Raw genomic sequence first — 26,999 nt, 5'->3', positions numbered from 1 at the left:
AAAAGTATTGCTTATTCATTCGTAATGTTGCTGTATCCACCAGGGTTTTGATCATATTGATGTCCTGTTATCCTTCCTTCCCTTCCTTGGTTGCCATCTACATGGTCTAAAATTAGATTCTAAGGTAACCAGAACAGGGGCCTATCTTCTTTGCTTAAGTTACTCCATAAAGCACCATTTACAGTAAATGATCTCTACACACTAATGAATTAATTTTGTATGCTAGCTACAGTACCATTTGTAGCTCATTTAATTTTGTTCCATTATGCAATGGCTTACTTTAGATACCCTTTATTTCTGAGTGTTGATCAATTTCTGCTCACTGTGATCCAGTTAAAATTCTAACAATAATGGTTCTGACCAAAATCAACTAACGGTGACCAATCCAGAATATTTTTATAAGTACTGCTTCTAATTAATTTAAGCCACAATCCTATGCATTTTTACACAGAAAAAGTGCTACAGTTCTCAGCAGGGCTCAGCTAGCATGGTTGGCTGGGGCATGCTGGGAATTGCAGGAGTTTTTTTCTGTCTAAACGTGCAAAGGATTTCACCCTTAGAATGTTTATTTTTGAAAGAGAAGCATGACCTTGACTGTATACATCCTCAAAAGAACAATTCGAGATAGTCACCATAAAAATATTATGAACACAATAGCAGAGAACAAGAAGCGAAATAGCAGAGAAGTTGTTTCGTAGTGAAGAATTTAAACCCACATTTAATTCTTGAACGTAATGTGAGTTTTGTTTTAATTCTTCAATAGGAAACAACTTCTCTGCTATTTTCCTACTTGCTCTCTGCTATTCTGTTTGGAGAAAACCCACAGTTCACTTGTGAATCAATAGGAAACGGTTCTTTCAGTGGTACACTGCTCATTTGCTAACCATGGTTTTGTGATTGGGAGTACTTGCAGGCCTGTGCAATTATCACTTCCCTCCCCATCCACCCACAACCCCTGCTTTTCAGGTTACAGAAAACTATGACTACTACTATGATGTAAACCTATGGCATAATTATAGTTAATGCTAACCATAGTTCGCTGTCAAGCCAGGATTAGAAGCTTGCCAAAATCCCCTCTCCTGTTTTTAAGCTTCCCCCATGGTAGGAAGAGCAATTGCACCATGTTTCAAAAGCCACAGGTTTAATTCTCTCAAACTGCACCTGCATGTTCTTCCAAAAGATCTGTTCTCTGAGCTGAACGAGTGGAAAAATTCATTTCAGCGTTTCCCGACTGATTCATAATTCAGAGCAGCAGTTCCAGACCGCAATATACATTGTATCCCTGGATGCTATGTTGAAAGGATTATGAGCACAGGCCTAAGGCTGTATACATTTAGGATGCTTCATCAACCCCCTTGGGGCAAGTTGCTGGGGGTGGGTGGGGGGAAAGAAGGCCCATTTTTTTCAGAGAGTTCAGTGTCTAAAAATCTTGTTAGACTCCCTGTGTGGTAAAGGGAATGCACTAATTTCTTTGTATTAGTATGAAAGTATATCGGTAAACTGCCCATACATCAAAGCTTCCTCCTCTGTACTCTGGAGAGGTTGGCTTTATATTAACTTGTCTCTCTAGAGAGGCATCCTGCATATACGTGGCTGTGGACAACTCATAATTCTTTCATTCATCTAGCATCTAGGAGTGCAGAGTTTATTGGTGGCTGCTTTTGCTGCTTTCAATTATGAAATACGCAGGAAATTTAGATGAGATGAGGTGGGTCATTTTTTAAAAATGGTATGAGTTGATTGCAGTCTGTTTTGGTGGACACACAACAGCTTTGACAACAGGGTAGAGATGTACGTGGCTTTCTCCCTCCTGCTGCCTATTCATGCTTAGCCTTGTATTCCATGCCCCCTTCACCAATTTATTTTCTTCTGAAATTAGAAAAAAAACTCACACCTAAACAGATTATTATTTATGCTGATAGATAACTCCTTAAGGGTAGAGATGTCTTTTCTCTTTATGAACAGCACACCACAGATGAACTGTGTTCCTTGACTAGGGCCTCTCTGTGCTATACACGTTCCGATAATATTCCATTTAAAGGGCTGGGTTGGCCAAAACAATATTTCCCTCACAGTTTGACCTTCACCCTCTTGCTTTTATTCCCAAGACCTTTATTGTGCAATATAACTCCAAGGCTAGCTCTTTATGTTGTACCATACAACTTTCTCCAAACCTAGCCTCATGCTCCATTATTATTTTCTCATCTTCCTTCCACTTTGCCTGCTTCATTATCGTTTGGGGAGTGGTTGTGTTCATTTTTTGCTCTTTGTCTTTCTTGGGACAGAAGTATTTAGAGCAGAAATTGCCTGGTGCTAGAAAGGAGCTCAGACGTATCAGTTCTCTGGACACATGTATGGTGCACTGTGTATTTAATTTGCCCTATCCTGACACCTTAGCCAAGAATCCATTTTGGTTCCAGAAGCAGCAGCACAAGAAAGCTGCCAGGAATGTTGTTAAGACTCTGGATGACTGCAGACGGGTAGGAGCTACACTGTGTACATGCTTCCTCGCTTGAGTAGATTAGAAGGAGTTGCTTCCTGTAACTATGGAAACATGCAAATGCCTGCCTGATTGCCATGTCATCACCCAGCCAACAAACTCACAAGGGTACCTCTGAATTTGCCAATCCAGAACCTTGGTGAGAAATTTGGCCCAATCCTGATGCATCCACACCCCCTAGAGTGGTCAACAGGTTCAGAAACCACCTCGATTACTTTTTGTTTGGATAGTGATAGCTAATTATCTTCTACAGTACTTCTATGGTCCTGTATATGCAGCCAGATGTCAATCAAGGAGCAAGGAACCATCCTAAGCTTTCTTTTCTTTCCCCAGGCAGGAAGTATTGTTTTCTTTATTCTGACCCATCCTGAGTCCAGTCTCTGAGCCATCAAGCCCTTTGTACTCTTTGTTTTGAACTCTATAACTGCCCTGGAGTTCAGGCAGCAGTTTATTGTTTTTGATTGGGCACCCCTCACATTGGTGTGTCAATAAACCTGGGGTCCAATTGGCTTCTAATATTATTCCTTGCAACTCTTTCCTAGCAGGATTACCCACTCCACTCTGGTGCCTGTCCCACGTTTCCAGGGCCAGAATCCCATAAACTTCCTATTCAGCCATCTTGTTACCATGTTTGCCCAGAGAGATCCATTTGCCTTGTATACTGAGAGAGAAAGCTTTAACCTCTGATAAAGTGCCCACTGATTCCAAAGTCAGGTTCCAAATGTTGCAGGAATGTGTCATGGACCACAACTCTGAACCCTCATCCTCAGAGGATTCTGATCCCTCTGAGGAAGAGGCTCCAGAGTTACTGGTTCAGGGAGAAAACTTGGCTATGGAAAGGCATCATGAAAGTTCCACCTCCCTGGGATGATGTTCTCCAGAAAGAATCCAGGGGCCAGCTCCCCCAAGTCCAGAGGAAGTTGCATTGCCATCCTCAAACTCTGAGGACTCAGGCCATGAGGAAAATAGCATGCCACAGCCACTCCCACATGATTGCAGCCTATGACTGCTAAAACAGAGCAGGCCCCTTTATGAGACAAAGCTTCAGTCAGCATGGAGGTGAAGCCAACTAGCCTCCATCCAGCAACACTTCTACTTCAACCCCAGTCTTGCTCTGATCCTTGTTGGAGCAACATAGTGGAGCAACATACCAACAGCCTTGTCTAACTTCCAGCCCCAGCTTTACTCACAGCTTTCTGTGGTGCTGATCTCTCTTTGTCTTGCTACTAGGGATGGGCGGATTCCCCACCTGCCCTGGGGTATACATCCTACCTGCCCTGGGGAATCCACCCTGGGAGGGAGGTGATCCGTCCCTCCCCTCGAAATCCTCTTTGGCTGGCTCCACTCCGCACCAATTCCACAGAGCTGGCTGCTGGCTCCGGATCTCCAGCGATATGGCTGCCATTGCCTATCACGTGAAAAACCACAGATGCAAATGGCATAGCAGATGCCATTTGTGGCCCTTAAGCCCTTAGTTTAAGCTAAATGCAACCATTTACGGCTGCATTTAGCTTAATCTGAAATCTTTACAGCTGCAATGGTGTCCAGTACGCCATTTGCGTCCAGAGTGAGGCCTCAGTCAGCGATACGGCACGGCAGTGGCGGCCGTATCGCTGGCAATCCAGAGCTGGCTGGCAGGTCCGTGGAGTCGCCGCAGGCAGGATCCGGACAAGGAGGAATTCCGGAGGGACGCGGAGGTAAGTGCTCCATTCCGCCACGGACTCCAGAGGCCGGATTCCTTTGAATCCAGCCTCATTGGGGTCCGTGGTGGAATTCTCCACCATCCCTACTTGCTACCCGAAAAACCTGACCTCTGCTCCAGATTTGATCCATAGCTGAACCCTCCAACCCAAGCCACATCACAGAGCATCATCAGAACCCACAGCCTGAAATGGTACAGAATTCAACCCAACCTGTGAGGCCACACAGGCAACCTGCACTCTCTGTATGAGTTGCTGCCTTTAGGTCCAAGGGAGGTGGTCAAGCAGAGAGCCCAGTGGCTACTAAAGGCCTTGAGCTGAGCGCAGCCAGTTTTAATCTTATTGGGAATTCGAGGGAGAAGCCCTATTTCCAAGGTTGCCCATCCAAATTCTAGTTTTGAACCAAATGGTGGAGACTCCAGGGTCTCTGATAATGATTAAGCCACCATTTGGTCTCCCCATCATCGCCTGTCCAAGAGCCTTTCTCTTGTACGTTTATAGGTAACGTGCTGCAGCCTGTTATCTATAAATTGGTTGTGGCTTTTGCCACCATTTTTAAATTTGGAACTAAAGCTCAGAAACCTGAGGGTAGTTGTGTCCACAGCATTTTTCTTACTATTTGCAGACAACCAGGAAGTGCAATCCTTTGGCTACATCTTAATCCAAATTATCCAAAGATCTACTGCTCCCTGTTCTTTTCATCTCAACGAAAAAGAATGAGTACAAGTAGGGATGTTTCACGTGCCCACTACAGGGATGAACTCCAATGGGCTCTTCCCCGCTTGGTCCCCCAACCCCCCATTCATGGACTGCACGGCACTCAGCGGACCCATCTGCGAATGCCGTGCTGTCTACGAGTGTCCAACAGCTGCCCACTCCTTCCCCAAGCTGCCATTTTATGTAGAAATGGCTGCTCGGGTCTTTCTGGAACAGCAATGTTGCACAGATTGCAGCCGCAAAGGGGTGATCTATGCAACATTACAGGTGTGAATGGGTCATTCATGCCTGTAATGTTGCATAGATTGCCCCTTTATGGCTGCAATCTGCATAGCATTGCTGTTCTGGGAAGACCCGAGTGGCTATTTCAATGCAAAATGGCAGCTCGGGGAAGGAGCAGGCAGCCCTGCTGCCCTTGCTGGTCACTCGCCAAGCCACTGAGGGGCGCACACAGCAAGCGGGTGTGGGAAGTGGGAGCAGCTCGGCAAGTGGCCGATGACCCTGGACAGAGGTGAGTCCATCCATCCCCAAGTACAAGGGATCCAGGTTCTAATAATTGGCACAACACTTGAGATTCCTTAAACTGTTAAATGGGGTTTCAGGACTCTTACTTCCCAGCCTCCTAACCTACTCTGGATACAGCTTTATAAAGAACAATTAGGCTGTGTTTGGATGCAATGGTTCTTTTAATTTACTTTTGAGATTTCCGTGCTGTTTTTCAGGACTAATGTCTTTTCAAAGCAGAGTACAATAAAAAACCCTATCACCATCAAACAATGGTACAATAAAACATCCAGTATTATAGTCATAAACCAGCTAAACATTATCCACCATTCTAATCAGCTAAAAGCACCATAACTGCAAAAATCAGTCTAATGGTCAATTAAAAAGTTCTAAAATTAAGCAAGAGCAATAATTAAACCACCTCTAAACCATAAATGGACTGAAATAAAAATATCTTCAGGATCCATCTAAAAGAAAATGAAGAGGGGGGTCAAACATATTTCTCTAGGGAGGGAGTTCCATAATTGTGAAGCCACCACTGAAAAAATTGTGAAGCCACCACTAAACACTTAACTATGGTTTAGTGTTACAAGATTTAGCATTTTGAGCACAAGTCTTAGGCTTATGTGTTCTCCACTTCCTTCCCCTCTATACCTGCAAGGAGAGGTTTGGAAGTTTTTGCTTCCATTTTAAGTTAACTGCAGTTTAGCATTAAGTTCAAAGCCTAAACTGTGGCTAATCTTAAGTATGGTTTATTGAAACAAGCATGGTTCATAAGCTACAGTTTGAAGTTGGTTTGTTTCAGTAAACCATACTTAAGATTAAGCACAATTTGTCTGGGCTTGGACATAATGCTAAACTCTGGCTAGTTAAAAAATAGAAGAAAAAACTTCCAATCTCATAAAAACATATGAAGAGCCCTGCTGGATCAGACCAAGGGTCCACCTAGTCCAGCATTCTGTTCACACAGTGGCCAGCCAGCTGTCGACCAGGAACCCACAAGCTGGACACAAGTACATGGTCATCTCCTCATGACCATGCTGGAGGAGAAGAGGAGGGGGATAATGCTTAATCATAGTTGAAGGTTACATTCAGACTGTATACAGAGGGGTGGGGGTAACACAAGGCAAGCTGAAGAAAGGGATATCTAAATATATAAAACAGATTCCAGACACTGGGATTCCCGTATTAACAAAAAATTAAAATTCTAACTCATGGCAAGCCTGACTGGGTTTGGGAAGTGTGGGGGTGTTTCTACGTCCTTCCCATCTGGAAGCATTATGAAGTCCACTGTCAGGGGTGCTGTTTTTCACTGTTGATCCTAGGCTGAAATGATAGAGAAACTACCTTCCTTCTTCCTCCAGGTCCTTGCTTACAGCTTGCCAGTGACTTCTTTTGGATCTCCATGGGGCCAGCCAGTCTTCCCTCAGAACTCTTTCTGTGTCCTTCCTGCTCTCTCTCTCTCTCTCTCTCTCTCTCTCTCTCTCTCAGAATTCTCCTCAGAAAATGAGTGCTTGGCAAATAATACAGGTGCCTGGCACTCAGAAGCACCACAGTCTACTTGGAAATATACAGAAAGGCAGTGACAGTGCTGCAAGAGATCAAAGGCAGGAGACCTCAGTAGCTACTGCAGTATGGGAAGAACATACTACAGGGGTACACTGGTGTGATCCTTGAAATTCTGAACAAAACTTAATGAGAAGTTATTTGGTTGCCCCTTATTTAGACTCTTTGCATTGCTGTTCAAGACATTAAAAAAAAAAGCCTGTGATTGGGGTACAGTCCTCCTGGGCTTGTATTAGTGTAGACTGTAGCTGGGGCCGCACCTATTTGAATGCTTCCTCATGTTAAAAACTCCCACCCCATAGAGTGATAGAATGTCAGAGAAAGCTTCTATCCGGATTTGCCAGCTTTATATGTGTAGCAAAAGGATCATTCAAATATGCAAGTCCCCATCTACATTCTGAAGTTATTCCAGGGTTGTTCACTCATGGAATGTGATACTGGGTGCACAATTTCATTTCCCCCAAATCTCAGCTTCCTTTCACATGTTCCTAGTCCTTATAGCTGATGAGAAGATACACTTGAAAGTGTGCAAGCTATGCCTGCAAAGATAAGATTTTCCATTATTGTGTGTGCAGCTTTGTTGTCTTGTCCCTCCCTCTGAATGAGTAGTAAAACCAGAATAATTTATGTAGAATAAGAAAAGTTATGCAAATGTGCATAATTTCTACAGATGGGAAAATTCAGGTTTCCTTGGTGCAGAATTTGGGTTGCCTGGGTGCAGGTACACACAGCTCTGGAAATCTCAAGGAGCGTACTGCATATATTTCCTAAATGTTACCTTGTTAAAGTATATCTAGAGACATATTGCTCAGACTTCATTGCATCCTTCTATTGTCACCAGAGCATGTGTGCATTCTCTAACTGCCCCTGTTTTCTTTTAGGGTGGCAGGACGCAGTGTGTGCAAGAAGTGTGTCCCATTCTTTCATGTCCCCAGCATCTCAGTCACATTCCCTCCGGACAGTGTTGCCCAAAATGTTTGGGTGAGTGGATGTTTTCATAGGCATATTGCACTTACTATGTACAGTTCTCACGATCATTTCACAGTATCTCAAGGAAGCTTATGCAAAGTTATATAGTGTATTGTTTTGTTAAAGATAAAACTGTAGACAAAATAGTTAAAAAGAGAGAATATGTCAGTCTGAGAATATGATTATAAAAATTATATGTGTTGTATCATTATTATCATCATCGTTGTTGTTGAATGAATGAACCTTTGTTGGTCAAAGCCATAGGCCATCACAGTTTAAAAAGATACACGCACAAGATAAAATACAATAAAAACCAATTTAAAAACAGTACACAAACAGTAGTTAAAATAACACGTTTGCATCTCACTTAGCCGCAGATTCCTTCCCCCAGGTTTATAAGAGGGTACAGTATGATGTCTGGCTCTTAATTTTCTGGCAGCCAGGGCAAATTTTGCCACCTGGGTGGTAACATATACATTGTTGCCTGAAAGCAATATACAAATCTGATCCAGGGGGGGTCTATTTGACAGAAAACAAAAGGATATGGTGGAGAATTGTATATCTTCAGGGCTCATGCACATGGCAGCGAAGTAAATAGCTTTCAGTATCCTCACCTTCGCCAGACTCACAGATGCAGAGTCGTAACTGAGGTGGGATATTGTCAGACCGCCCCTCCAGATAAGCAGAGGGCATGCACTGGAATCTTAAAGCTGTGAATGACTTTCTTAAAGGAGCCACAGTAAGCGTTGTAAAGTATTGCTCCAGACCAAATGTCTTTTTATAATGGATATAATGGATCGTTGTTGTTGTTATTTTAATAATTTACATCCCACTTTTCTACATCAAGAATAAGCCCACGTCTTTTTCATGTGTGTTTGGTTTTTGTAATTATGGGACGTATCATGGGCCAAATCCAGATTTAGCTGCATGTAGCTGGGCTGGTGGAAGCGGACCTCCCTGCCCCCTCCTCATCACAGCAGCCCCTCCAGCCCCCTGAAAATGCTAAACAGAGGGTTGGGGGATCCTGCTGAGTAGGGTGAGCTGTGGTGCAGGATGGGGAGGAGAGGAGTTCCTGGAAATTGGGCAGAGGCACCTTCTGTGAGTGAAGCCCTTCCATAAGTGGAAGGCAGATCCTGGATCCAACCCCATATCTTTCAGAGAATAAACATGGAACTGTTTCTGGAAGTTCTCCATGGGTAGTATCCAGTATCCACTGTGCTTCTGCAGATTTCGTTGCACAAGCGGGACCCACAGCTTGCACAATGGGGATTTAATGCTTCATAAAGCAAGCCCAGAAATGAGTGGAAACGTTCATTTCCAGATCACATCAGGTTGGCAGAGCTCTATTATGCGAGCTCTGCTGACCTGCCCCGTTCCGGAAATGAGTGTTTCTGCTTGTTTCTGGAGCTTATCTCAAGCACTAAATCCCCGTTGCGCAAGTGGTGGGTCCTGCGGGCGCTTGGGCAGTGTTGGCTACTGCACTACATCTGCATCCTCCTTTTTTTCCTTCAGAATGAGAGCAATGCTTTTGACATGATATGGGAATGACTCTTGGGAGGGCATACGTGTCTCTTAAAATAGTGAATGACGCTCCCTAAGATTGGAAACATTGGGGGAAAGCTCTCAGCCACTAGCAGGAAAGGGCAGTTGATATTTTTATTCAGGCCTCCAGGCTTCTGTCCCAATTACAGTGCAATCCTATCCATGTCTACTCAGATGTAAGTCCCACTGAGTACAATGGGGCTTGCTCCCAGGTAAGTGGGTGTAGGATCAGCTTATCAGATCCCCACCAGCCCAGTTATCAGTTACATTATTTGTGTGATGAATGTGTGAAGAAGTCTGGCTGGATAAATTCTGAAAATAATAGTTGCCTGAATTGTATATTCTGTCTGGAGTACAGCAGCACCTTCAGTTCTAAAAATATCACCATCACCATCGGGTCATGGATAAGCATATGTATTGGATCATTTACTGCCCAGTCTTAAGACAGAAGCTGCTGAATAGAAAAGTCCTCACAGAACAAGTGTGTAAAAATGCCATGTTCTCTGTGTTTTTCAAATGGAGCCAGCCTGATTGCGCAAGTAACCCTTTTGGGACTGAGAATGTAGCAGTGTGCTATTCGAAAGGTGCACCTGGGATTGCGCAGTCCAGAAGCAGCACTCCATTCCCTGCTGTGTTGAGAGAGATCCAGAGGCATGTCTCTTGCATTTGGCAGTGCATCTGCTCAGGGTAGCAAAACGTCTTGCTTCTAGATGTATCTGGAGATGGAATGCTATAACTGGCTTTTGGGAAGACATGACTGAGCACCAAGCAAGAGACTTTGTTAGTGAATAAACTAGATAACTCATTTATCGTTTCCAGCCTTGCCAGACCAACATAATGTGTCTTCATGCAATGTACAGCAGTGCAAAGGATGTGTTGTCCCATATGGGATTTCTGAACATCTTGAACTGATTTTCATAGGACAGTCTTGGCGTTGACTGGGATTTTTCATATCCTGCAAGACTTGGCTGGCATGCCATAAAAGTTGTACTGAATTATCTTCTGGGCTGGTGCACATCATCACTTAGTGATTACTGCTTTCTAACTCAAAACATTACATCAAGGAGATTGTTCTGCAGGATGTGCTGAGCTGTTTTAAAGTCATGTGCTTGTTGTAAGGATCGACTTTATCATTGCAGGTGGGGATCATTTGAATGTCTGTTTACACCAGATGAGATTTGTTAAAGGCACACTGTCTCCAAATTAAAGTGCCCCAATACATTACAACCAAACTCTGACAGCCAGGGCATTCTTCTTATACCAGGAACACAGGCACACATACTGATCTGCTCAAATATATGAGCTCTGCCATGCATGTACGTGCTGTGATGCACTTCAAGAATCTGTTTTGATGTGGAGCGGCATATAAACGTTGTAAACAAATAAAATAAGAACTCTGCACAGGCAAGGTGTGTCTTCCTCCCCCATTCTCTTCAGTGTTGGGGAACACTCCAGATACACAGTCCTTTTGTACATGTGGAGCATTCCATGGCACTGAGGAAAATGAGAGGGCCTCTGCTCCCAAGGAACTCTGAATAGTCTATCAGAACTCCTTGAATATGCTTTTCATTCTAAAAGACGTAGGCTAAATTGGTGGGTTCCCTAATGTTTTAGCCCTTGCATTCATTTTTGTTCATGTCTAAGCTGATGCCGTCAGCTTCTCAAACTTCCCCCTTTTAGTCTTTCACGTGTACATGAGCTACATTTACAAACCTCTCTGGCATCAGTTCTTTTTTTCTAGCACTGCCATCTCCTTCCCTTCTCTCTCTCCCCGCTCATGTGATGGAGAGAGGACAGATGGGAACATGCATCCCTGTCCTGTAGAGTCTGGCTTTTATTAGGAGTTGGTTTAGATAACGGGGTCTGCAGTCAGGACAAAGGAAGCATTTTGTCACAAAGCAGATACCCAACTTGCAAAATTCACTGCCACAAGATGTGGTGACAGCACCAACTTAGGTAACTGTATGAATTTGTCTAAGCCCCTTTTATAGAGTTAGGCTATCAATGGTTACCAATCATGATGGCTATATGCTACCTCCAGATTCAGATGCAGTATGCCTCTGAATGCCAGTTGCTGGGAGACCACAGTGGGACAGAGATATTGCTGCGGCATGTTCTGCTTATGGGCTTCCTGTGGGTTGGCCACTGAGCAGTGCTGCAGCTAGGTAATTTCAGTGTCAGGAGCGCCTTGGCGGCCTCTTTCAGTAGACTCCAATAGCCAACTCAAGACTCAGATGAAAGGATTCTTTTCCAGGCTTTAATCCTTTTACAACTTAATGACTCTTTCAGATGCTAATCACCAGCAACTAAGCAATGAACAGCAGAGTAGGCTATGCTCCGAGTAGGCAGTTGATCCCCGTTTGAAGGAGAGTCACTTGCAGACCCTGAACTTATGGGCTAGGGAGAGATCCTCCCTCTTTCCCTTGGGTCCATGGGAGGCGGCCGTTGCTTGCGCACCAAACAGGCGCTACGCCTCCTTTCCGCGCCCTCCATTGCTCGTTGCTCCCTGCGTTAGCGTCGAGCGTCTAGCAAGCCCCCCTCCCGCACTTTCTCACTGCCAGGGTCACTATCTATCTCAGGAATGCCGGCAGGAGGAATCTCTGCCAGCTGCTGTGCCTGTGAGGGATGAGCTGGCTCCTCTCCCACGGATTGCTGATCCTCCTCAGAATCAGAACTGCTCTGAGGTTCTATCGGCTCAGTTTCCACCCTGACATTCAGACTCTGGACTTCATGGTCTTATTTGGCCCTCTTTAGATGGCCATGGGTTACTTTAGTTGTGAAGCACACAGCTAAAATTCTGCTTCTGTCCCCCACTGCAACGGGATGTGCTTCTGCATCCCTGATATGTTAGAACTGGCTACTAGTCCTGATGGCTGTATGCTACCTCCAGTATCAGAGGCTGTATGCCTGTGTACACCAGTTGCTGGGGAACATGGGCAGGAGGGTGCTGTTGCACTCATGTCCTGCTTGTGGGTTTCCTGTGGACAGCTGGTTGGCCACTGCGTGAACACAATCCTGGACTACATGGACACTTGGTCTGATCCACCATGGCTTTTCTTATGTTCTAAAGAACAACAAAACTGCCAACCCTGGAAAGAAAATGCCGATGTGCAGACTTACACTTTAAACTTGCTTAAATCAGAGCACCAGCATGACTACAGGAATAAAATGGAGGTTGCTTCTGCTGCCCTAATGCCTTCATAACCCACCACTCTCTGGGTGGTCATTTGCCCCTCCTGAGCTGTGGAGCCCTGGACCTTGGCCCCAGAGTCCAGCCCTCGCTGCAGTACTGACACTGTGGGAATCCAGATGCTGGACTAGATAGGCCTTTTGTCAAATATCCAGTCTCTGGTCTCCTTTGTAGTTAAACACGGAAGCACCAAACAATTACTTTTATAATGCAAGCAACAGCCAAATCAACAGTGCCTCAGGTTACAATTGAAATCCATAAACAGCAGTGAAGTGCTAAGTCCCCAGGTAGCTTTGCATAACACAAGACCACATAGACTGCTAGTAGCTCCCTTTGGTTAATGGACTATGTTATATAGTTTCAACAAAACTGCTTCCAACCCTCTCTGACAACGTGAATGGCTTTCTAAGGGCACCCTTAGGGTGAGTCTTTATGGAGTAACCCCTCCCAGGAAGCCAGCCTTGAGGAGCACCTTAGGACCTGTTGTTGCTCCTCCCGCCTGACCTGACACTTCACCCTTGGATCTCTGACTCCTAACTCCTCCTCCTCCTAAAATCCTGCATTCCCACGGGTGGAGAGCGCGCTGGCTGGCTATTATCCAACTGATTAGTTGATATCCCGACATCGTCTTCTCTGTGACTGTTATTCTCCTGCAACCTTGGCTCTTTGACAGCCCCTTTCCCCTCCTCTCCATCTGACTCTGAATCAGTTCCCACATCTTCTTGGGCTGCTTCTGCAGAGGTGCTGGGCTCAATCTCTATACCTTTGCTTTGATCCAGCAGTTCTTCTTATGATCTTAAAACAATTGCGGGAGATCCTTGCTCCCTTCCTCAGACTCTGCTATCTCCACAGACTGAGAGTAGGGGCAAATATTCCCCTACCCAGCAGCCTTTTCAGATCGTAGCCCATTCCCTTTTCTGTTCCAATGCAATCGAGCAAATGCGCCCCATGGACTTGTGTGAGTCAATGGGAAGAAGATGAAATCTGGAAAATGGGTAAGGCTTTCCTGCAGATCCTGGAGAGAGAGCAGGTTCTGAGCAAATATGCCCCCTTGCAATGGCTTCCTGATCCTTTATGCATACTTATAGCCAAAACTCTCCAACAAATCTGCTGTGTTGTGCTTGTGGATCTGCTAGACAACAACGCGTGGAGCCTCTTGGCCTATTATGCGTTATTATTAGTGCTGTCATATCCTTTAAAAATCCCTAGAACAAAAACTCCTCAATGACGATGCTTAAGTAACCATTCTCCCTGGAATTCTGCAATTCTACTCAAGCTGCACGAGCGAGGAAAGCCACCTCTCCCTCGCTTCAAAAAGGAAGCCCCCCACGAAGCTGGGTGAGCGGGAAAAGCCATCTCTCCTCATCCAACCCAGTGCAACAAAAACAAGCCAAAATATTCCAAGCCAGTCAGAGTAGATGGCACTAGGCTAGAGGGAGCAGTGGTGTGACTCAGTAATCATATGCTCATAAATTGCTTTAACTTTCAGTGGAGGCTGGTGGCTCTGATTTCAGAGGGGCTGCGAATCCATTCTGGGTTTGGGGGATAGGGTTCAGCACCTTGGAAAGCTTCTTTAGAGTTCTGGCTGTTTCTGACTAAAACCCAGAATGCATGCACAGCCCCACCAAAATCGGAGCCACCAGCCTCCACTGTTAGCATTCCTCTGCTGATCTCAGAAGCTAAGCAGGGTCAGCCCTGGTTATTACTTGGATGGGAGACCACCAGGGAATCAGACTTCCTGCATGGAGCAGGGGGTTGCTCGATGGCCTTGTAGGCCCCTTCCAACCCAATGATTCTATGATTCTATGATTCGTTACCTTTGCTCCAGGTCATTGCAGTCTGCTAAACCAGAGAATAAAAACCTACTAGAAATTGCTTAAAACAGAGCAATACAGCCAACACTAGGTTGCAGATGAGCCTTCATTTTGTGACAGCACAGCTACCTTTGTTAGCAAGGCGGCCCCCTTTCAACGGCATTCTGTTTCTCTTGTTGTTTATATCCAGGACAGAGGAAAGTGTTCGATCTCCCATTTGGAAGCTGCCTCTTCCACAGTGATGTTTATGACAATGGAGCCTCCTTTGTGTATGACAATTGCACAAAGTGTACATGCAGGGTGAGTCAGTATTAAACCATCCTTCATGATGTTATTTTTAGGGTGCAACATTGATATTCTTATAGTTCAGAGGCTAGAATGCTTGCTTCTTCTTTGCGGTCTCTGTAACACACATATGGGTTATGTGCGTGAACAGTCATTTGGAACATTCTAGAGCTGAACAGAGTTGATGTGGGGTGAGGTGTGGAATCCCTCTGTGATGTCTGATCAATGTCTGGAGATAACAGGGGATTCTATCCCAACCCCCCAGTAGAATTCTGGTGGCAGACCTTGGGCAGGGAGCCAACGCCTCTGTGGGCCAGATGGGGAACATCTACTATCCAGACGAGGCCTGTCAGCTGGCGGTTTTCCTCCCCTGTTGCAATGCAAAGAGCTAGGGCTTTCTAGGAGCGGGGAGGTTGGTTTTGCAGTTGGCCCCTTGGTTCGCTATTCCCGACCTCGGACCTTCTTCCTGTCCCCTGGGAACGCCACATCTGTTCAAATGAAATTGAGGCAAGAGGGAACAACTCTGCTTGATGGCACAGGCAGCACAGCTCACCTTGAGGGGCTGCCACCTGGAGTCTGCTCATGCACACACGCACCCCCCCCCTGCAAAGGCAGGCAGACAGCAGCCGCCCACTTGGGGGCTACGAGGCAGCTGCATGGGCCACCCGGCAGCCTCTGGCAGGTTGCCTTTGCAGGTGGGGAGCAGGCAGGCTGCTTGCCCAAGGGCTCTCCACCAGCAGAGGCAGGACGTTGCCCCTTTTCTGTGCTGACTGCAGAGGAGAGGCAGCCAGCATGGAAAGCACAGCACACTGCAGAGGGAGGACAGTGTGCTCCACCTCTCCTCTGCCACCACATCCTATTCCTATGCCGCCTCTAACCCCTGAAGCAGACCTGCATGACCTGTGAACCACCAAGGCAGAAGCAAGCAAGCAGCCAAGTATTGGCCTCTCAGATTTTGTACTTTTCCAGTCTTAGGTAGCTATCAAAAACAGGAAGACGATGGAGACCCTGGTGGCCCAGCATACATAGCTGGGTGGGTTGTTTTCAGCTCGGTGGGTCAAACTGATGCACAAAATGTGCCGTGTTTATTTATCTATTTACATTTCTATATCATTTATTTAATACATTTCTATACCACCCAATTCTCTGGCTGGCTGACAACAGTTAGGCCATATAATACAAGAGGATGAAATACAATATAAAAATGTAAGACTACAATATAAAAAAAATTAATCAAATTGAACTGAGCTGCAGTGCAAAGGTTTAAAATACAATTCCAGATTTGAAACAGAAACTGAAAAACTAAAATGCCTGGGAAAATAAAAAAAAGGCCTTTACCTTCATGCTGTCCAATAGCTGAAGGTCTCTGGGCAGTTCACAAAATAGAACTTAAAACCAAAGAACATATAGCAAAGAAACTTAAAAGTACATAAAATAAAAGCAGCTACAGAATAAAACCAAAGTGAGCAACAGCAGTGCTACAGTTACAGTAGGTGCACTGGATTTTGGTGGCAAATTGTGATGGTGGCTTAGAACGGACAAATTTAGCTTTGAAACAAAACAAGGTGCATCTTGTTTTGCTTTAAAACAAAAGCTTTAAAACAAAACAAGGTACAACTAAATTTGTCCTAAATTTGCCCACTGTTGCGATCTTGGTGGCAAACCACCGATTGTTTTTTCACCACTGCTGCTGCAGCAAATTTGGGGCGCTGCCGGCCACACTTAAGGCAGGGGACACACACATATGTGGCCTGCATGCTGCATGTAGCCCACTCCTGGTCTAAACTAAGCAGCAGTGGCATAAATTGGCAACCACTGAGTGTATCGAGCCGTCACTAATGGAGGAGGGAGCATCATCATCCATCCATCCATCCATCCATCCATCCATCTGCAGTCTCTTCCTTCCTTCCATGCAGGATTCCACTGTGGTGTGTAAGAAGAAATGCGCGCCTCCTGGGGATTGCCTCAGAGCCAAAGAACAGTGCTGCAAGGAGTGCGTCTTGTACGTGTCTTCTGAGGAAACAAGAGTGTGCAAGTTTGGCAACAAGATCTTCCGGGTAAATGCCCTTAAAAGTGCCTCCTGGTCACCATTGCAACATTTGAATTATCAGGCTGCGTTGCATTCTGAGTCATGTTTTTTGTTTTTTAGTCGAATCCGCACAATGCAGGGAGGCCCCGGCATAAGACATATGGATACAACATGGCCAGACGAGTCAGCCCAGCCCTACAGTCTTGTAGGCTGACTCCTTTCTCCCCGGGCAGACAACCAAGCCACTACCCCTTGCTATAAAATGCATAGAGTGATGTGATTCATTTTCTCCAGCAGATTCCTGATAGCCATGGAAAAGGTAGTTCTCTGTGGCCTACAGGCAGCAGCACAGCCAAAAGGGAACCCCTCCTCCCACCCCCACCCCCAAGTAAGCCGATAGGAGCTGAATTTGCTTTTCTGGATATAATTCAGTACACAGCTATAAGTACACACAGCGCTTCATGGATTGGGAAGCCGTGTGGTAATAATCTACTTTTGCCCTCCACCAACACAAGGTCATTGGGGATTCCCTCCAAAACGCTTCCCATATTATTGGGAGCTTGTTTGTTTTTTCAAGTGGTGCAGGGTTTCTCTTTCCCCCCCACAACGCTCTGTTGGAAACTGATTTCTGTCACTGTGCAGATTGTCTGTGTGTTGAGAGATCCTGGGATCAGATGAAAAGTTAAATCCCTTATGCAAACAGTTTTTACCCAGCCAATGCTGCTTTTCATTAATCTGCATTTTTCCCCTTTGCACAAAGCTGCAATGTATGTAGGTCCTGGAAACCCTGTTTACAATAAATTGAAAGGAACTACAATTTATTCAGTTGGTGCTCACACCAGAAGAGACATTATACACCCAAACAATTGTTATCTCCTTAACTTACTCTCTCTCTCTCTCTCTCGTGTGTGTGTGTGTGTGTGCACATGCATGTATGTACCTAGAGCAGGAGTGTTGAACATCTTTCAGCCTGAGGGCTGAATTCCATTTTGGAGAAACTTGGGTGCCACATTCCAGTAGTGGGCAAGGCTAAAGGCAAATGGGGGATGGCCAAAATACAAAACATACCCACATATTTGAGCTTAAAGCTTTTACAACCAGTATCAAAGCCTTGTTGGGAGAGGCATTGCAACCTTTTAGAACGGGGAGACAAACTGCACAAAAGCCAGGAAACTACCAAAGCATCAGTGGTCAGGGGGAAAGGGGCAGGGGCAGGGCAAAGGTGTGTGGCTATATGGGGAACCAAGAGGTCTGGATTTGGCCCTCAGGAGGTCTGGATTTGGTCTCTGGGCCTCAGATTTCCCATCTGCACAACTGAGAGAGAGAGAGAGAGAGAGAGAGAGAGAGACCTTGTGATTATCATAGGGACTGGATCCAAAGATCTCCTTTAGGTGCACCTATGGGCTTGATCATTTATTTCTGTTTAAACAGCAGACCCACATGCCTATGCCACTGCTTTTGAAATGCTCCTCATCACCTGGGGTGTGGCTGCTGTTCAGGAGACACAAGTCTAAAGCTACCCCCTGCCCGCTTCCTGGGTACACAGAACAAGTCACACAGATCTTTCAGTGCAGGTTATTATTCCACAGAACAAAACAACTATCTATCTATCTATCTATCTATCTATCTATCTATCTATCTATCTATCTATCTATCAATCATCTATCTATATTTTAAAAAATGGCTGTCTAGTTAGCAGTCAGAATGTAGCCCAACCTCTTACAGTGGCTGACTCAAAGGAAATGACTGTGAGATCCATCGCCATTATTTTCCAAGGCTGCGGTCATAATGTCACTTAGTAGGGAGGATGAAGTCGCACTGAGCACAGTGGGACGTATTTCTTGGTAAACATGCATAGGCTGACACTGTTATACTCTTAGCTGGCACTTTTTCTCACATCATATTAGTTTCATAGGCTATATTAGTATTTTGTGGAAAATACCATTTCTTTTGTTTGCCTTTAACATTTATTTTTGTCTGTTCAGATCTGCTATTAATTATTTTTACCAGATGTCCACCACTAGTTCTTACGGGGTTTTTTTGCCACAGTTTTAAAAAATTGGAATCATAGTCAGAGTATTCTGAGGGAGATCTGGGATCCGCAAATGAAGTCACACTTGGGGTGTGCCACTTTCTTTCTCATATTCTTCTGTGCCTGCCTGTCTCCCAGTACCTCTTAAGTCATCCTAACTTTAAAAGTCATCTTTACATTGGGGAAAATGCTATTTTGTTCTCTAAACATGTGCAAGCATCATTTTATTTATGCATTTACTGACATCAGTTTCTTAGCCGCCTTTCAAGACTGTACTCTTCCCAAGGCTGGGCTCTTTCTTGACATATTGTTGCTCCTGCAGTAGTGACAATCTGCATTCTTCATATTATAAAAATATTATGTAAGGAGGTGGAGGTGGATGTACTAAGACGAAAGATGAGGCAGCCACTCCAAGCAGTAGACCTTGGGTACCATTAAGATTGGGAGAAGACGACTCTGACCTCATGGGGAACAGTCCACTGGGAAGTTGTCCTGTGAAAGCTGTCCTAACATGAACGATACTGTGAGAGAGAACCTGAACAGGAGAATAGTCCCAGGGGTCCATGTTTATTAATGAGGGAGGAGAGGGATACTGCTGGGGTTTTCTGCCTCTGGCAGCAAAATGTCTTAGCACAGCTCTGTGGGTAAGTGGCAAGAAAGTAGATATTCTCTACACACTTAGTTTCTTATTCCTATGATACCGTCTATAGAGATATGTTCTAGAAAGTGTGGTCTGTCTCTATAGGAGCTCTCATACAGGAAGGTAGGACTAATAGAAAAAGGAATAGAGAGTCACACAGGGTCATAACACTGCTTTGTTCCTATCTGCCCCACCTTCATTTCATTCCAATAAATCAAAAGCTTCCATATGCTGGCTGTAAAAGGACTCTTGCAGAACCATTGGTGGGTGAGAGAATGCCTTAAGAACCTCATTTGGCACATGCAATCCATAAGAAAGTGAGCCAGGGCATTACTAAAGCAACACTTTGGAGTCATAGAGCCTTTGGGAGGGAGGGAGGGAGGGAGGGAGGGAGGGAGGGGTACAGTTAAATATATCTGTACCTGCTAGAATGTAGGTATTTTTTTCTTTGTATCTTTTCTAAACATTTTCAGATGTTTAGTAGATCAGGTGTCTGCCTTAGCACAGTAAATCATCTGAATTTGAATTCAGTATTAAGGACATTCCTGGGTTAAAGCAGAACAATGCCACATCTGGGAATAAATGCTCTGTGTCCTGACAGCTTAATCAAATACTTTCACATGCAATAACTTAACCATGCCAATCACAGTGGCCGTATTGAATCAGATTTTTCTAATTAGGTCATCTCAAATGAGACAAGCATGATACCAGACGATCACAACTTGAATGCTTTTCAGGAGAAAACACAGCTAATCAGGTTGTTGATAGGAAATTCTAATGTATCTTCATTAAGTGTGGAATAATACTCCCCTCTCTGGAAGGACCAGAGTGAAAAATTATCCCTGATGAGTTTCTATCCTTAATCCAACTGGGTGGAGATGGACTCCTCATAACTGATTTAGACTAAACAATGACATAACTCCAACAGGGAAAATGTTGCTTTTTCCCTTGTATAACAGGATGATGCATTATTGGAACAGCTTTCTTCTGCTGCCCCAGCTGATGGCCATATCATGTTCTCCCTCCTGCAGGATGGAGAGATGTGGTCGTCCGCGAACTGCACCATCTGTGCTTGTGTGAAAGGCAAGACAGAGTGTCGCAAGAAGCAGTGCACTCCAGTCAGCAGCTGCCCTCATGTGAGTGTAACAGTGAGTGTGGGTTTTTTTCTTCTGTTTAGAAATTGATGGAGCTTTTCAGGAGAAAGCTTGGCAAGCATGGGGAAAAGGAGGACCATAATGAGACTTCTGGTTCTGTGACAGAGTAAAATATCCAGAACAGCATCGCATAGTTTTTCCTCGTTGTTTCTTCTAATTCTTCTGTTTTCCTCTAAACATTTCTGTCCAGTCCAGTGACTTTTTCCTTATGACAAAAAATCCATTAAGGAGGGCAAGACGGAATAACTGCACAATGTCTTTTGATTGGTAGTGCTAGGAGTCCATCTGTCTGGAAGCTTGGAAATATTCTTACTTGGAAATATTCCTCATTAATTTCAGTGGAACTTTTTTGCATGCAAGTGTGCTAAGGACTGCAGTGTAAATTATTAAGCTGCTCCTACTGATGGAGGTGGGTGAATAGTTTTATGTTGTCTTAATACTGGGCTACTTCACACGTGTGGCAGTGCTGTTGAATTTCCTATGGAAGAATGTCCTCAGATTCTCATTCATCCATTTTGCATGGGGAAACTAGTATGAGGTGCCTCATTGCAGACAATTGCAAGATCAGTCAACTTCTTTGTGAATGGCATTTCTGTTTCCCTTTTCTAAACTCTAGGCAGCATACAACATATATAAAATCTATACAATACTGTACGAAATAGCATTAAAACAGTACAACAAAAATAGCGACAATATCATGAAGCCTCACCTGTTAATTCCTTCCCTTTCAGAGATACCACAGTTGCAGAAATGATGGGTGCATGTGTATGTTTGAGTTACAGGCTATCTCCACTACAGGAAGATGAGTAAAAGTGAGCCTAAGCACATTTGCATGTAGAAAATTGGGTGTTGCTACCACATGTATGAGTTGGCCCCAAGTCAAGGAAACTGAAAAGAAGAACAGTTTATATTTCAGTCTGAGTATGGTCTTTTGATTCAAATATTACCAAAATAGGGTAATGGAATCTTATTGGATTAGGATTTAGGAACATTTTAGAAACTTTGCCAAACCAAAGCATCCTTTCTGATGTTCCACCTTATGCGAATGACAAAAGGAATATTATAGTACTGTGTACGGCTTATACTCGTGTAAACCCTATTATACTTCAGTGTCCGTAGTTATTCTGTGCTCAGGAAAGAAGGACGTGGTCTCACAAAAAACAATTAGGCTGTTTCGTAATATTTTCAGTGGGAGTTCCTCAGAGCCATGCACCATAAAAGCATTGTGTCATCAACCATAATGGACTCCACTCATCTGAAACAGCCTCATATTACTTCCCAGGAAAAATCGCTTCCTGTTGGTTTTGAGTTAAGGTTGCTTAAGTAATCTAATACTAGTCTTTATTGGGGAAGGGGGGATGAAGCTATAACATTCCATCTAAATCCATTCGGTATTGAAAAAGTCTAATTTTATAAGGAATTCATCAGTGTGGTAGTTTATATTGGATACTAATAGAAAAGTCACTGTACACGTTCCAGTGATAGTTGTGTGAGGCTGTCAGTATCAGTGTGCTTTGTTGCCAGGCCAACATGGTCCTGCTGAAATACCAGAATTTTTGAAGTTGGCAACTCTAATTGTTCCAGACAGGCTTCACAGGATGGTGGTGGTGGTTGTCCAGGTATTTGCCTTATAGTAATAGCAAGGCTGCCCAACAGTACTGTTGCTCTCAAACGTTAGCGAGTGGGACCTAGGAGCAAATGTGGAATGCTCCTATTCAGGTTTCTAGTCACTCCATTCCATTCCGCATCTCCCTCCAACAGTCAACCACCATTCCATGCTCAGTCTTCATGTTTTATTTATTCTTTTATTTATTTAAAGCATTTTTATCTTGCTTGTTAGACAAAAAGGCTCCCCATGCAGCTTAAATACAATCAATAAAAACAAGACAGTCCCTGCCTGCTGGCTTACAATCTAAAAACGCCATGACACAAAAGGAAAAAGGGATGGTGAGGGAAGAGGAATGGGCTGCTTGGGGATCCCCTCCCCTTTAGGGTTTTTTCCCCCTCCTAAATACATTTTGTACTTTTGTAAACCTTTAGGTTCCCCGACGCCTACTGATACTTTCCTCTTGTGTGTGGATTGTGCCATTTTGCCTACATAAAGAGCACCACTCCGAGAACTGAGTTTGCTGTTAGTATATATAACGCATCAATGATGCTGAGTTTTTTTTTAATTTGCGAAGTGTTGAGAAACAACATTAGTCATCATGACTTTTAATATGCTGTTACTTTTAAGCAGCGTTCCCCAACTTGGTGCCCTCTAGGTGTCTTGGACTACAGCTCCCAGCATTCCTAACCATTGGTCATGCTGGCTGGGCTGACAGGAGCTGAAATCCCAAACATCTGGAGGGCACTAGGTTGGGGAAGGCAGCTTTTAAGTAGTGGAGGCTGGTGACTCCGATGTCAGTGGGGTGGTGAATCTGCTCCGGGTTTCAACCAGAACCAGTCAGAAATCTAAAGGAGCTATCCAAGGTGCTTGCAGTTTTCTGGCTGAAACACGAAGATTCTCTACCCCACTGACATCAGAGCCACCAGCCTCCTCTGCCTTTAAGGTATGGATAGGCAGACTTGCCTACCCTGAAACAACTTGTCCTTGTGCTGAATACTCCCTTTCCTGATTCCCTGGATTATTTATGAATAAATTTCAGATTAGATCATTAGAACAGAGCCGTTGCTTTGTGATGGAGCGTATTTGCATACAAAAGTTCCAGGTTCAATCCTTGTCATCTCCAGGTAGGGCTGGGAAAGACTCCGATCTGAAACCCTGGAGAGCTACTGCCCATCAGTGTAGACAATGCTGAGCTAGATCAACCAATCATCTTATGCAGTATAAGGCACTTCCTGTTTTACTGTCGCTGGGTGATTAGATGCACTGGGGCTAGAAGCCTTTTAGCCTGTTGCCCATAAATTGGTGATCCAGTCCTGCTTTGTGCTACTTATTGGAGGATCATAAAGGCCTAATTCAAACCATAAGGAGAGCAGGAAGTCCTTGGAAGTTCTTTCACGTGTGCATGCACCTGAGAAAGCTGAGCATTATGGAAGTTGTATGTGGGATGCACAGCAGCCTACAGTGGCCACTTATGAATGGCAAAAAAATAGGAAATGCCCCACTGCAAAAGTGGACATACTTTGCATAAAATGTTAATATTTTAATATGTCAATTTATATGCATGGATCAATATGTTAACTTATATGCATGGATGCAAATTTAGCAATCATTACTGTAACTGAGATAGAACATACATCTTACCATAGTGGGGAAAACTGCAGCCAGGTGACCCGTGTACCTGCTCAGGCTGCTGTCCAGATGCTAAGTGTTTATGGGCAACTTCAAGGTCCCTCCCCTCCCTTTGTAGGGTTCTTTATCTTTAAACCAAACTTGGACCGGGCAGCCCTTCAAATAGAGAACTGTCTTCTGACAGCTCTTCAAATAGAGGACTGACCACTGTAAAAGACGACACATCGTCACCTTACCAGTGGTAGAGAGGATTCCATATCCACTGTGCGTCTTCCCTGGATGACTCTGTGTGGAAAGCCAAATCCATATTAGGAGAGGTGGAGTAGATGTAAAGGCCCCTGGGCAATGTAATGTAATGCCATTTGATGTCTGATGGCACATAGAGACATCTTGTAAGGCTGAACAGTGTCAGCCTTTCTCTGGGACCATTTTGGATACCCAGGCTGTTTAGCCAATTGCCCGAACGCAGACCACCGAAATCCAGTGAATTGGCCTCTGCATTCAGTGGCAATTCAACATTTAGATTGCTTGGTGCAACAATCTTTTGGGAGATTTATTGTATGGATATATTTTGAACCTATGAACTCGAGGTGAGTTTCAAATTTATTCAGGGCACGCTGTCCCATGCCTAACGCAGACAGCATTAAATTCCCATACACATCTGTTATTCTTACAAACAAACAAAAAGAGAAGTGGCTGGTCATACTCTAGTGCCAAATGAGGCACAAAACAACAGCAGCTGCTCCTATTGCACAATGGAACGACAACAACAACAAAACCCTAATTAGTTTTGTCTTTTAAAAAAGAAGAAAGAAAGACAGAAGAAGGAAAGAAAAGGACAACCCTGGAATATAAAACTGAAGCTGTTATAAAATGAAGGGAAGAAATAGATCCTACAAAATTCATACATTCTCAAATGTGGTCTGCTTATAAATATTCATGTACAGAAATGGAATTGCATCTCATAGCCCACTCCTAAGGGAGCCCTCAGTGCTAACGAACTCTAGCAGCACATGTTAGTAATAATGGACTTCCTTATTCCACAAGACAAAAACAGAATGCTGTGCCAGCATGGTGGCTCAAGTAACCAGCCTTAGCAGGTTGGCTTGCAGACCCTAATTTTGCTTGAATTCCTGCCATTTCCAGCTTGGATGATGGCTGCAGTTCTTTTATGCAAACACAGAGGTAAGACTATCCAGTGCAATTAAAAGGCATTCAGCTATATCTCTCCCATCCGTGCTAGTGTAGTTTGCCCAATTAAGATCTTTCCCGGTGGACATAGTGTGTGAGTATGTGTGTGTGTGTGGGGAGGGGGGGCATTGTAGTGCTCCCATTACAAGGACATGAAAGTGATTTATTACAACAGGTGCTTTATATTGAAGGAAGCAACTTTTTGTCTTGCCAAAAGCTCAGAGCACCATGACAGCACTGCTTGCTTGTGCACTAAATTGTGAATAGCTGTCAAAATTGGATAGGCAGGTCAAAAGTCTTGTTTATATCCTACTTGCCTTTTAGGCATTACATTTATATTGCTTTTTTCCTATCCTGCTCTTCCTCTAAGGCAGGGGTGGGCAACTTGTGGCCCTCCAGATGTTTTGGCCTAGAACTCCCATCATCCCTCACACTTGGCTATGCTGGCTAGGCTGATGATAATTGTAGGCCAAAACATTTAGAGGACCATAAATTGCTCACCCTTGCTCTAAGGAGTCAGGGTAGTGTCCCTGGTCCCCCTTTTATCCTCACAACAACTTTGTGAGGTAGGTTAGGCTGAGAGAGTGGCTAGGCCAAGATTACTAAAGTCCAAGGTTTATGGCTGAGTGGAGATTTCAACTCAGGTCTCCCCAGCCTAAGTCCGTCACTCTAGCTGCTATACCACACTGGCTCTGAAGTCAGGGCTTAATACGAAGCAGACTTTGCCAAGGTTCAGCCCCAGAAACTCTTTTCAATGCCAATGTTCAGGCCTAGAAAATAGGTCAAATGAGAACATAGAAGGGTGTGCTTGTAGGCTTGTGTAGAAGGCATTTTCATCCCAACTGGGTAGCCACAGTTAAGCACACTAGAGGTGAACACAGATGCTAAGCTGTATTCACCTCTAGGGAATACCAAGTGCTAAGCTGGTAATCTTCTATTTACCTTTTATCTAATTGGAAATCCAGGGAAGTAGATGGATGATAACATTCTCTGCACCACTTAACATGATAGTACAGATTACCAGTTTACCAAGAGCCCAAGTGTGAGATGTCCAGACAGAGATGAGCCAAAACATATATTGGAACTAGTTTTGCCCTTTAAAGCCCTTCATAGCTTGGTACCTTGGCACCTGAAGCATCACCTCTTCCCACATGTACCTACCTGTGCCATGAGCTCATCATCTGAGACCCTTCTTTGAGTGCCCCCAACAAATGTGGTATGGTGGTGGCCACACATGAAAGGGCCTTTTTAGCAGCAGCTCCTGATTTAATGTCTTTCTGGTACCAGGCAAAGACCTTTTAGTTTTCCCAGGTCTTTTAATTTAGGTGGTGGTTTGCTACTGCCTTAGTTCTGTGAATTTTTATTCCTCTATGGTATGTTTTTGATTGCTCTAATGCTGCTGAGTTTGTGTACATCTGGTCTCTGTTTTTAAAGTGTTCTTGTTTTTACCCTACAGTGGCATTTGTTTTATTTGTGGCATTTTTATTGTAAGTGTGGTTATTGATTATTTTAACTTGTAAACTGCCAGGGATCTGCAAGAAAGAAAGAAAGAAAGAAAGAAAGAAAGAAAGAAAGAGGAAGGAAGGAAGGAAGGAAGGAAGGAAGGAAGGAGCGAGCCCCTTTTAAGAAATTTGGGTAGGGGTAATAACTCAGTGGTAGATCACGTGCTTTGCCTAGAGAAGATCCCCAGTTCAGTCCTTGGCATCTCCATTTCAAAGGATCAGGTAGCAGGTGATGGAAAAGACTGTCTACAGGAGCCCATGGAGAGCTGCTGGCAGCCATAGTAGACAGTACTGGGCGAGATGGACAAATAGTCTGACCAGGTATAAGGCAGCAGCTTCATATTTTCCTAAATGGGAGTATCTGTCCTGCTGGGGCTGCCTGAATGGTTCCACAAGCAAGCTGCAGCCCACTCACCAGCCAACACT

General features: G+C 44.4%; 1 protein-coding gene across 1 annotated transcript in view; it reads left to right on the top strand.

Annotated features, from left to right (window-relative positions):
• The window catches only part of BMPER (BMP binding endothelial regulator), a 237,607-nt gene that overhangs the window by 113,348 nt on the left and 97,260 nt on the right, over positions 1 to 26,999 (top strand). Inside the window, exons 7-10 of the mRNA XM_084860403.1 lie at positions 7,869 to 7,968; positions 14,693 to 14,802; positions 16,704 to 16,844; positions 20,520 to 20,624. Of these exons, the coding sequence (XP_084716529.1) occupies positions 7,869 to 7,968; positions 14,693 to 14,802; positions 16,704 to 16,844; positions 20,520 to 20,624 (456 nt within the window). The remainder of the gene's footprint in view (positions 1 to 7,868; positions 7,969 to 14,692; positions 14,803 to 16,703; positions 16,845 to 20,519; positions 20,625 to 26,999) is intronic.

This window comes from Heloderma suspectum, chromosome 5 (genome assembly GCF_057233095.1).
Source record: "Heloderma suspectum isolate Gila_16-S chromosome 5, 16-S_ref, whole genome shotgun sequence".
Lineage (NCBI taxonomy): Eukaryota > Metazoa > Chordata > Lepidosauria > Squamata > Helodermatidae > Heloderma > Heloderma suspectum.
This window is presented reverse-complemented; position numbering and strand designations above follow the sequence as displayed.